A 12,500-nucleotide genomic window follows, 5' to 3' on the forward strand; every position below is an offset into this window, starting at 1 on the left:
TAAAAAAAAAAAAAAAATCCGTAGTGACGTCACTATTCGTCGGTCGTTTTTTGTTTCCGTTTAGCAGACGAATTTCCGTAGAATTCCAGCCCTGACCCTCTCACGAAACCCCCACGTGTTCCTCCAAGTCAGTTGGATTTAGACGTCCTGCTGTAAACATTTACCTCTGATTATCTATCGCTTCTCTCTGTTTGTCTGTCTATCTATGTGTTTCTGTTTATCTATCACTAACCCTATCTCTATCTATCACTATCTGTCCCTGTCTCTAGCTATCCCTATCTCCCTCTCTCTGGCTATCTATATCACTATCTCTCTATATACATCTCTCTCGCTATCTCTACATCTTTCTATACCAATAGCTGTCTCTTCTCTCCCTCCTCCCTCCCTTTCTCTCTCTCTCTCTCTCTCTCTCTCTCTCTCTCTCTCTCTCTCTCTCTCTCTCTCTCTCTATATATATATATATATATATATATATATATATACATATACATATATATATATATATATATATATATATATATATATATATATATATATATATATATATATATATATATTTCTCTCTATATCCATCTACCTATTTTCTCCATATCTATCTCTTCTCTGTGTATGCCCGTCTTTTTTCTTTACATCTATATATCTCTTGTATATATATATATATATATATATATATATATATATATATATATATATATATATACATTCTCTTTCTCTCTCTCCATTGTAACAGTGAAGTGGCAATCTCCTTGCCTCGGCCGTGAAGGACGGAGCTCCGAAGGGTGAAATGCGGGAACCGAGACAAATTCTTGGAAGCCCCTGAGAACAAACTTCAATGGCGTTGTCTTGTATATAAAACGGGCGACTGATGACTAGCAGAGGGAGTTCGAGATTCCATACAATCAAGAGGCATTTGAAAGGCTATGGTTGTTGGTGTTTTAGTGTGGGGGTATTGTAAGTGGGGTGTGAGGGAGGGGGGGGAGGGGGGATTACAGCGTGTCTATGGTAAAAATGTCGATGTTTTGAGCTGGAGATTTGAGCTTCTGAGGAGGGAGAGGAAAATGCTGCGGTGTCAAGGATAGCTTCGGCAGTGAATTGGTGTCGTGGGTTAAGTTGCCCAGTGCTATAAGATGAGGTTTATACCAGTGTTTGTCATTTTGACGATTTTTTTTCCGCTAAATCTAACGAATTTGACAGTCAATCCGGCGGGAGAAAATGCTGAAATGTGCAAGAGTAGCTAGCGATTTTTTATTTACTTTTTTTATTTATTTATTTTTTGTCAGATCTAGCGAGAATATTTTAGAGCCTTACTTATAATCACGCGGATTTTGAAGAAAAAAAAATAGTTGGCAACGCTGGTTTATTCACCAGGCAGAAGGCTAAAGATTTCCAATTTCCTTAGTTCTCGACTCAACCAATTTTGCACAGTTTTTTTTCTTCTCCTCACTTTTTCCTTCAACTCTCCATCTCCTTCTTATACCCAGTTCCTAATATGTGAGACCCCGTGTTGAAAGGACAAAAGGCTGGCTTTGGGTCAGTCCTGAACAGCCTCATGGACCTCTTGGAGACTCTGAAAGGTGAACCACGTACCCAAGGTTCACAATGGCCAGCAGGGATTTTGTACCTATGTTACGGCCGTTGAGACTCGCCCTTTTTTTATCAACTTGCCCCAGTGATATTAACCTCTTCTGTTTCCCGACCCCTGGCTCTCCTTTGACCACGCCTTTGACCTCGACTACTTTCCCCTCTTCGATACCTGCTGTCAGCCCTCCCCCCCCTCCTCGATACCTGCTGTCAGCCCCCCCCCCACTCCCCTCCTCGATACCTGCTGTCAGCTCAATCCATTCCAAAGAACATTTCCAGGTCGTTACCCAACCTTCAGAAAACATCCTTCCCTACATCTACCTCTTTCTCCGCACTTCAGACGTCTTGTCCTCTTCTCCCTCATGAGAAAATCTGTTTCTCGGACCTACATTTACCTTTTCTCCCCCATGAGAAAACCTTCGTTTCTCGGACCTACATTTACCTCTTCTCCCCCATGAGAAAACCTTCGTTTCTCGGACCTGCATTTACCTCTTCTCCCCCATGAGAAAACCTTCGTTTCCCGGACCTGCATTTACCTCTTCTCCCCCATGAGAAAATCTTCGTTTCTCGGACCTGCATTTACCTCTTCTCCCCCATGAGAAAACCTTCGTTTCTCGGACCTACATTTACCTCTTCTCCCTCATGAGAAAACCTTCGTTTCTCGGACCTGCATTTACCTCTTCTCCCTCATGAGAAAACCTTCGTTTCCCGGACCTGCATTTACCTCTTCTCCCCCATGAGAAAATCTTCGTTTCTCGGACCTGCATTTACCTCTTCTCCCCCATGAGAAAACCTTCGTTTCTCGGACCTGCATTTACCTCTTCTCCCTCATGAGAAAACCTTCGTTTCCCGGACCTGCATTTACCTCTTCTCCCTCATGAGAAAACCTTCGTTTCCCGGACCTGCATTTACCTCTTCTCCCCCATGAGAAAACCTTCGTTTCTCGGACCTGCATTTACCTCTTCTCCCCCATGAGAAAACCTTCGTTTCTCGGACCTGCATTTACCTCTTCTCCCCCATGAGAAAACCTTCGTTTCTCGGACCTGCATTTACCTCTTCTCCCTCATGAGAAAACCTTCGTTTCCCGGACCTGCATTTACCTCTTCTCCCCCATGAGAAAACCTTCGTTTCTCGGACCTGCATTTACCTCTTCTCCCCCATGAGAAAACCTTCGTTTCTCGGACCTACATTTACCTCTTCTCCCTCATGAGAAAACCTTCGTTTCTCGGACCTGCATTTACCTCTTCTCCCTCATGAGAAAACCTTCGTTTCTCGGACCTACATTTACCTCTTCTCCCTCATGAGAAAACCTTCGTTTCTCGGACCTGCATTTACCTCTTCTCCCTCATGAGAAAACCTTCGTTTCTCGGACCTGCATTTACCTCTTCTCCCCCATGAGAAAATCTTCGTTTCTCGGACCTGCATTTACCTCTTCTCCCTCATGAGAAAACCTTCGTTTCTCGGACCTGCATTTACCTCTTCTCCCTCATGAGAAAACCTTCGTTTCTCGGACCTGCATTTACCTCTTCTCCCTCATGAGAAAACCTTCGTTTCTCGGACCTGCATTTACCTCTTCTCCCTCATAAGAAAACCTTCGTTTCTCGGACCTGCATTTACCTCTTCTCCCTCATGAGAAAACCTTCGTTTCTCGGACCTGCATTTACCTCTTCTCCCTCATGAGAAAACCTTCGTTTCTCGGACCTGCATTTACCTCTTCTCCCTCATGAGAAAACCTTCGTTTCTCGGACCTGCATTTACCTCTTCTCCCCCATGAGAAAACCTTCGTTTCTCGGACCTGCATTTACCTCTTCTCCCCCATGAGAAAACCTTCGTTTCTCGGACCTGCATTTACCTCTTCTCCCCCATGAGAAAACCTTCGTTTCTCGGACCTGCATTTACCTCTTCTCCCTCATAAGAAAATCTGTTTCTCGGACCTACATTTACCTCTTCTCCCCCATGAGAAAACCTTCGTTTCTCGGACCTGCATTTACCTCTTCTCCCCCATGAGAAAACCTTCGTTTCTCGGACCTGCATTTACCTCTTCTCCCCCATGAGAAAACCTTCGTTTCTCGGACCTGCATTTACCTCTTCTCCCCCATGAGAAAACCTTCGTTTCTCGGACCTGCATTTACCTCTTCTCCCCCATGAGAAAATCTGTTTCTCGGACCTACATTTACCTCTTCTCCCTCATGAGAAAACCTTCGTTTCTCGGACCTACATTTACCTCTTCTCCCCCATGAGAAAACCTTCGTTTCTCGGACCTGCATTTACCTCTTCTCCCCCATGAGAAAACCTTCGTTTCTCGGACCTACATTTACCTCTTCTCCCCCATGAGAAAACCTTCGTTTCTCGGACCTGCATTTACCTCTTCTCCCTCATGAGAAAACCTTCGTTTCTCGGACCTGCATTTACCTCTTCTCCCTCATGAGAAAACCTTCGTTTCTCGGACCTGCATTTACCTCTTCTCCCCCATGAGAAAACCTTCGTTTCTCGGACCTGCATTTACCTCTTCTCCCCCATGAGAAAACCTTCGTTTCTCGGACCTGCATTTACCTCTTCTCCCCCATGAGAAAACCTTCGTTTCTCGGACCTCTCCCAACCAACTCCGTTACAGAAAATCTCGAGGACATCCCAAACTTATCTAATTATGGTCCAAGATAACATGTCTCTACCTCATCCGTCTAACTTACCTCATTCCTTTGAGATGTAACTTTTGTCTCAATAAACGTGTCAAAGTCAAAGTCAGCTCCCCTTTCTACACTCAAAGTGACTGCCTTCAATTCATGTTCCCTTTATCTACCCCTTCCTCCCACTCCCTTTCAACACCCTATTCTCTCCTGCTTCATCTACACCCTTCTTTCTTGCCTGTTATGCCTTTCCACTTCCTCGAGAATACACATGTGACTCCCTGGATTGTTTTTTCCTCCAGACATCTCTCCTGAAACTGTTCTGTGATCTAATCGCCTTATCCTAACTCCTTCTGTTCCTCTCTTTGTCTCCCTTTCCGTTCTTATCCCTCTCCCTCTCTTTCCTCTCCTTTTCCCCCTTTCCCTCCCCCTCACCTTCTCCCTCCTCCTCCCCCTCTCCTTCCCCCTCCTCCTCCGCGTCTCCTTCCTCCTCCTCCTCCTCTCCCCCTCTCCCTCCTCCCTCCTCCTCCCCCTCTCCCTCTCCCCCTCCATCTCCTTATCCCTCCCTACCCCTCTCTCTCCCACACCCATCCCAGCCTCTCCTTCTCTACTCCCGCCCAGAACCCCGTGGCGGCCGAGGGGTGGCAGGGGGTGCGAGACGGGACCCAGGTGGCCCCCAAGTGTCCCCAGGTAGATCTGTTCGCGCTCCTCGTGACGGGGGCGCTTGCCTTCGAGGGGAGCGAGGACTGCCTGTACCTCACCGTCTACACACCGAAGGTTGGTGAATTCATCCTTTTTTCGGGTTGAACGAAAAGGTGAGAGTCTTGTGTACATTTGTTTTCGTAGAGAAACACAAACACATACATGCAGATACACACATGCACAGAATTATACATACATACACATATATACACGTACATAAACACACACACACACACACACACACACACACACACACACACACACACACACACACACACACACACACACACACACACACACACACACACACGCACGCACGCACGCACGCACACACTTCCCACTGCAACGTCCTCCTTCGCTTCCTTTAGAGACTGAATAAAGCACAATATCCTCTAAAACTGCTTGTCACGCTGCTTTCATGGGCGAGTGTATTTTTTTCTGTTTCGTATAGGTAAAATATTTATATATATATATTTTAGTGTGTGTATCACTGGTAATTTTGTATTTTTCTTTTTTATTAACAATTTTCGATAATATGTTTAGATAATTACCAAGGATAGATTTGTTTACATAATAGCAGTTTACCATTAGCCATAAATGATCACTAAAATGTTGCAAAATTCTAATCCTGCAATGCAAAAAAACATCAGTGTATATCCTTCACACATCAGCTGGCGTGATGAATAGCTTATTGCATGACTGTCACCGCTTGGCATGACCAAAGGGAAATTATTTTCGAATGTTGTGTTGTTCCTGTTGGTAAAAATACTTTATAGCTTCGTGGGTCCAGGATGTCCCAAAAGTTTTGCGTCAGGAAGTCACGTGTGCACACTTAATACGCCTTGTATGTATGCGTGTGTGTGTATAGATATGAGAAACATGCATACATATACGCACACACACGTACGCATACTCAAAAAATGCATAAACACACAGACACAAACGCACGCACGCACACACACACACACACACACACACACACACACACACACACACACACACACACACACACACACACACACACACACACACACACACACACACACACACACACACACACACACACACACACACACACACACACACACACACACACACACACACACACACGCACAAACAACCACACCCACACGTCCACACACACACACACACCCTCCCTCACTCAGTCCCACGCCCCTGAAAGCATCTCTCCCCGCGCCCCAGCCTTTCGAGTCCGACCTCCCCGTGATGGTGTGGATCCACGGCGGGGCGTTCATCCTCGGCAACTCGGAGGACTACCCCGCCCTCCCCCTCCTCACCAAGGACGTGGTCCTCGTCACCGTGCAGTACCGCCTCGGGACACTGGGTAGGCAGCGCCCCCCCCCCCCTTTTCCTCCTCTCGCTCGATATTCTAATAACTTCTTGGACAGGATGCTTGCCGTGGCCATGTTGCAGGATTATTAAACATGGCTGGCTTCCTCTCTTCCAAGTAAGAGAGAGAGAGAGAGAGAGAGAGAGAGAGAGAGAGAGAGAGAGAGAGAGAGAGAGAGAGAGAGAGAGAGAGAGAGAGAGAGAGAGAGAGAGAGAGAGAGACAGAGACAGAGAGAAAGAAAGAAAGGGAGAGAGAGAGAGAGAGAGAGAGAGAGAGAGAGAGAGAGAGAGAGAGAAAGAGAATAGGAGAGAGAGAGAGAAGAGAGACTGTGGGCCTTAGACTGTATTTTCCTTTATTAATTATTAGTGTATTAACTGGCTTAGTTCATCATCATTATCGTTATTATGATATACATTCTAAAATCTAACATCATTCCATCATTCGGACCGCCATTACACAAAAAAAAATCATTTCGACATTAACAAATAGCCAACATATCTAGCTATCTGTCTATCTATATGTCTAATCGTCTATCTATCTATCTCTGAATATCTATCTATCTATGAGAAAGAGAGAGATAGAGATAGAGAGAGAGATGGGGGAGAAAGGGAGAGGGAGAAGGAGAGAAAGGTATGACTGTATTTGACCGGTTTCATGTATTTCTGACGAAGATGTATTCGAACCCGGCCAAATACATCTCTTGCATTGTGAAAACATTCATTCTCATTCATACCTTTCTCTCCTTCTCCCTCTCCCTCCCTCCCCCCCCCCTGCCATGTCGCAGGATTCCTCTCCACGGGGGACGAGGCGATCCCTGGCAACCTGGGACTGAAGGACCAGGTCATGGCCCTCCGCTGGGTGCAGGACAACATCCGGGATCTGGGCGGCGACCCGGGCAAGGTCACCATCTTCGGGGAGAGCGCCGGCGCTGGCTCCGTGCACCACCACGTGCTGTCGCCCATGGCCGCAGGTGGGGCGGGGGCGCGCTGGGCCGTCTCTTCGGCGGGAATTATTTCTATATGGAAATAATAATAATAATGATATTTTTGATAATAATAATAATTATGATAATAATTTTAATAATGATAATAATAATAATAATAATTTTAATAATAATAATAATAATAATAATAATAATAATTATTATTATTATAATGATGATGATAATGATAATAATAATAATAATACAGTTTACTAGCATACATGAATCCGATTCCTGCCCAGGGTTGTTCCAGCGAGCCATCATGCAGTCCGGGGCGGCGCTGTGTCCGTGGGCGCTGAGGGAGGACCACAGGCAGGTGGCGATGAAGATGAGTGACCTGTTCAACTGCTCCGCCGTGGACGAGGCTTCCTCTTCGCTGGACGGCGCCGCGCTGGCCGAGTGCCTGAGGGAAGTGCCCTTCGACGAACTCACTGGAGCGCCGAGCAAGTTCATGGCGAGTTGATTTGCGGAGCTCTGTGGGAGAGCGAGTCAGACGCCATTTTTTTTTTTTTTTAAGCTTCAGAAATCGGTCGTATAGTTTTACATTCCAACAAGGGCGAGAACTATGCAGTATTGTATGGAGGTTTAGGCCGTGTTGACATAGAAGACAATCAAAGCGACATCTATAGTGGAAGAGGACACCTTGAGCTCCCGTTCGCGCGCGTAAACACGTTTCGTTCTTGTTATTGTTGTATGCTAGCGAGATGTTCCTAGAGCCAGTCGAGTAACTGATCTGTTTAAGGAAATACCAAACCAGATTCATCAATTTTGCAGTGTCAAGAAATCTGGTCATTTTATGTCGTAATTCTCTAGTGGTATTGTAGCCATGAGGTGTTTGGAGCAAAAGTTTTTACCAATCAGTATTTTCACTGTCCCTTATTCTTTAAATCTGACTAAGGACTCCTGCTGCCCACGCCGAGACCTTCTTAATGAAAAGCAATGATCTACGGTGAATTTTTCACTTCCTGCAAATTCATGGTTTTGAATCCCTCTTGGATAATTAGCATTCCTATAAATATATACTCATGGGTATCATAAATTCATAAAAATAAATAAATAAATATGAAATAAGAAAATAGGAATTACAGTTTTTCGAGTAATCCTTTGATATAATTCACGTGGGCGCCTCCCCCTTCAGGTCATCAACAACGGCCCTGTGGTGATGACCCCAGGCGTGGACGGGGAGTACCTGCCGGAGCACCCCGCCGTTCTCCTGCGGGAGGGAAGGTACAACAAGGTCGACATCATCTCCGGCATCAACCGAAACGATGGCGCCTTGTCAAGCACTCGTAAGGGCATGGGACAAAATTCCAACTCCTCTGGCATGAACAAGTTTATCTTATTGGCATTATTGTTATCACTGCATACCAAACCTTAATTGATACTTACCATATATATCAGGAAGGGGTTCTGCGTTCTAATTTCAAAACTACAAACGACCTCGGTGTTTATGGAGCTCCCTTTGACCCCCGTAGATAGTCCCATCGACCCCTTCGGAGACCCCTGCCCTCAAAGACAGCCTGCTCTTTAGGATAAATAATACCGTCTAGTAGAGTCCAATGATCGTAATTGTGGTTTATTAGAAGTTGAGATTAGTGGAAGCAATAGTGCTTGCATCACCCTCTGTGCCTCTTTGCTTCAGAGGAAGTTTAGAAGTAGCGTGCATTTGCGTCAGAGTGGGTTGTATAGAAATAAAGTGGGTAAGATTAACCCTTAATATTCCCTATAAAGGATGCCATCGCGAGAGACATGAGTAGATAGGAACAAATGCGATGGAATAACATCAGCATGAGATTATTTTATATTAATTCTTGGAGGTATTGTCTAGGTCGTGTCTGCGTGCATCCTTAGTTAGTCAGGGTTTTGTGACTTTGCATGTGTTTTTAGGCACGCTGAAGATATATCGAGGACTTTCATTCATTCGCTGCGGTACCATATCCTTCAGGACGTCAGCAATTACTGGACGCCATCTGTCTCTATTCCTTGTTTGTTGTATGGGGTATGCAGCTGTGGTTTGCCCTCCGAACCGTCTTGTTAGACCACTCATATTTTTTTTTTCTCTTTGTCTTCCTCTCGCTCTTGTACCTTCGATCATTTTTTCCAGGGTATATTCCAGGCCTCCTTCTCTTACGGTGTGACCCAAAACAATTTCGGTTGCCTCACTCTTACAATTTTCAGCGTCTTAAATCTTTCCATTTAACTTGAATACTATTTAGCATCTCCACCGGCGAATGTTGGTGTGACAGCAACAGTGGAGGGCAAAGCCGAGTTCATATGTGGGCATTTAGCTAGTCTCCATAGAAAAGGACTGGAGGCCTTATTTTGTAACTATGATTATGGAACGTCTTATATAGAAGTCTGCAGATGCCAAAAGCCACCATTTCTCTCGTCCTCGCACAGCCTACCTGGCCGACCCACCTTTACTGGACAGTCTGTTTGCGAACTTCAGCGTGAACGGACCGATTTCCTTAAACTTCGAGGCCTGGGAGGACGACCCCGATTACCTGACACGGCGGGCCTACCACCACTACCTAGGTCCTCTGGCGGTCCCCCTGGAGAAGGCCGAGCAGTTCACGCAGGTGGGGACCGCTCGTCACTGCCAAGGGGGGGGGGGGGTTACTTGTGCTTTAGGGTGACGTGAGATCTCGCAGCGTGTGGGAGAGCCGACTTGGTTCTGATCGTTTAGTCTATGGAAAACTAAACATTGATGCGGTTTTTGTACGTTTTCACACGTGCATACATGTAAATACATACATAGATTAATTCATTAATAAACATAAAAATATCGATGTATATATGGATATATAACATCATATATATGCATATACAAGTGGTTAAAGATAGATTAGGCAGACAAAGATAAATAATTGAATATCAATATATACATCCATACAAATACCCATGTAAATATGCACACACGCGTATACACACAACTATCTTTGTTCTCCAGATGTACACCGACAGAATGTTCAGCACGTGCCACATGGACGCCGTGCAGCACCACATGCGGGATGAGGCCTCAGGGAACCGCGTCTTCGCCTACGAACTCCAGCATCGCGGGGAACACAGCTTCTTTGACGATATATACCCTCTGGGTAACGTTAGCAAAGACTGTAAGTAAATGGTGGCAGCTTTTTTTTTGGCGCGCGTGTTTTTTTCTTGTTAGGGGAAGTTAGAGTAGAATATGTAATAAATAGCAAGCATTTGCACTATGATCTGTTCGATGAGTTTCATGTTCAAATTGAAATGTGTTTATTAAGTCGCAAATAAATGAAATACAAAGTACGAGTTGCAAGAGTGTAGCGACTGAGCATCCCGTCCGCCAGGGGTCTGTCACGGAGACGATATTCAGTATCTGTTCTACAAAGAGACCGACAACAAGGACCTGACAAGGAGCGAGGACCGTTTCGTCAGCCGCATCATGGTGGACCTCTGGACCAACTTCGCCTCGGCTGGGTGAGGCTCTGAGGCTTTCCTGGTGTTTCGTTTCAAAAGAGAGCGAAAAAGGCGATTCAGTGAAGTCAGATTTGAATGTAATGAAAGAAAGATGAGGTCTTCCTTTCGTTTGTTTCAGAAGAGAAAAAGAAAGGCGATTCAGTGGTCAAGTTTGAGTGCAATGAAAGGAATTAGATGAGGTTTTCCCGCCACTTATTCAAAAAAAAAAAAAAAAGGGCGATGAAGAGAAGTCAAATTTAAGTGTAATCAGAGGAAGTAGATGTCCCTTGTTTCAAAAACCGATGACTAAAGCGAGTACGAAAAGGAAGATAATCTAACCAAATGAAACAGATCCTTAAAATTACAAATAACGAAATATTCTAAAAATTCTCCTCAGGCACCCAACGCCCGACCTCTCCCTGGGCTTCATCTGGGCACCGATGACGAGTGCCAGTGAGTCCTACCTGGCCATCACACCTGCGCCCTTCATGGAGGACTACCAGAACCAAGAGGTAACTCCCGCTGACCACTTTAAACATCAGTCAAACACCTAACACAGCACCTAAGCCAACCACTTTTGGTTCACAATGGAGGTATATAATTTCTTGACAAATATGGGGAATAAAGTAATTCAATGTGGTTCTTTTCCACTCTACGTAGGTACTAGAATTCTGGAGGAACATGCCAACGAGGACGAACAAGTTGCTCTACAAGGACCGCTTCACCCCGAGCCCTGTGTACTAGACCAGTGTACTGAGAGAGAGAGAGAGAGAGAGAAGGGAGAGGGGGAGAGAGAGGGGGATGGGGAGAGGGAGAGAGAGAGAGAGTGAGAGGGAGAGAGAGAGAGAGAGAGAGAGTGTCTAGGGAACGAGGGATAGGGAGAAGGTGCCACTGACTCCTGAGTGCCGCTCTACAAAGTGCCTATTACCACCTTGAATGCATTTGACAGTTACAGAAGATGGTTTGGAGCAATATTAATGCAACTAGTTTAGCGTTTAATACAAGGGTTCGCAACCTTGTTAGTCTGGTAACACACTAAACATCTTTCCTTGACTTCAGCAACACCGACATTTAACTTCGAAGAATATGTTTATACGGTTGTTATATATGTATAGATATTATATCAAAAATGTTCATGTTAATGTAAATCATAGCATAAAAAATATCATTATATCATTAAAATATGTATTATGTCAACCTAATCATGTATTCAACGAGTGTCCACATCCTCAAAAAAGTAAATAAAGAGATAAGAAAAATACACATGAAAAATATTGTGCAATACACTAGAAAGGGAGACAAATCCATTGCTATAGTAAAATAAGAAAAAAATGGTAAAATAAAAAATAACCACACACAAGTAGTAAAATTGGGATTGTACATTAATGGAATTGTGACAATTGAACCATTGAATAAGTGTTTCAAAATAAATTGGGATCTAAATGTACTGTTTCGTTTACCTCTACTCTATGTACGTATTCATGTTCATGTTCATGTGCATATATATATTCAGGTCGACATTAAAGACCCAGCAACCTCCGGACTTGCGGAGTGCCGGATTTTCGAAAATGCCGGATTTTTTTTATATTTGTTATGCTGTATGTTCTTAACAGAAAATAAACACGTGCACAGAAAGAAACGCAAACAGTAAATGAAAGGTTGTATGACTAAATATAAATATAGCCCATATATAACACGGTGTCATATATATATATATATATATATATATATATATATATATATATATACATATATATATATGTATATATATATACATATATATACATATATATACACACATATATATATATGCGCGCGCACG

At 44.2% G+C, this 12,500-nt stretch overlaps 1 protein-coding gene across 1 annotated transcript in view; it reads left to right on the plus strand.

The window, feature by feature from the left end:
- The window catches only part of LOC113809065 (cocaine esterase-like), a 14,465-nt gene extending 2,344 nt beyond the window's left edge, over positions 1-12,121 (plus strand). The window contains exons 3-12 of the mRNA XM_070117729.1: positions 4,830-4,985; positions 6,114-6,255; positions 7,046-7,231; positions 7,486-7,697; positions 8,382-8,532; positions 9,644-9,822; positions 10,194-10,356; positions 10,570-10,699; positions 11,076-11,190; positions 11,339-12,121. Coding sequence (XP_069973830.1) covers positions 4,830-4,985; positions 6,114-6,255; positions 7,046-7,231; positions 7,486-7,697; positions 8,382-8,532; positions 9,644-9,822; positions 10,194-10,356; positions 10,570-10,699; positions 11,076-11,190; positions 11,339-11,422 — 1,518 coding nt within the window. The 3' untranslated portion in view covers positions 11,423-12,121. The remainder of the gene's footprint in view (positions 1-4,829; positions 4,986-6,113; positions 6,256-7,045; positions 7,232-7,485; positions 7,698-8,381; positions 8,533-9,643; positions 9,823-10,193; positions 10,357-10,569; positions 10,700-11,075; positions 11,191-11,338) is intronic.
- The last annotated feature ends 379 nt before the right edge of the window (positions 12,122-12,500 follow it).

Source organism: Penaeus vannamei, chromosome 41 (genome assembly GCF_042767895.1).
Source record: "Penaeus vannamei isolate JL-2024 chromosome 41, ASM4276789v1, whole genome shotgun sequence".
Classification (NCBI taxonomy): domain Eukaryota; kingdom Metazoa; phylum Arthropoda; class Malacostraca; order Decapoda; family Penaeidae; genus Penaeus; species Penaeus vannamei.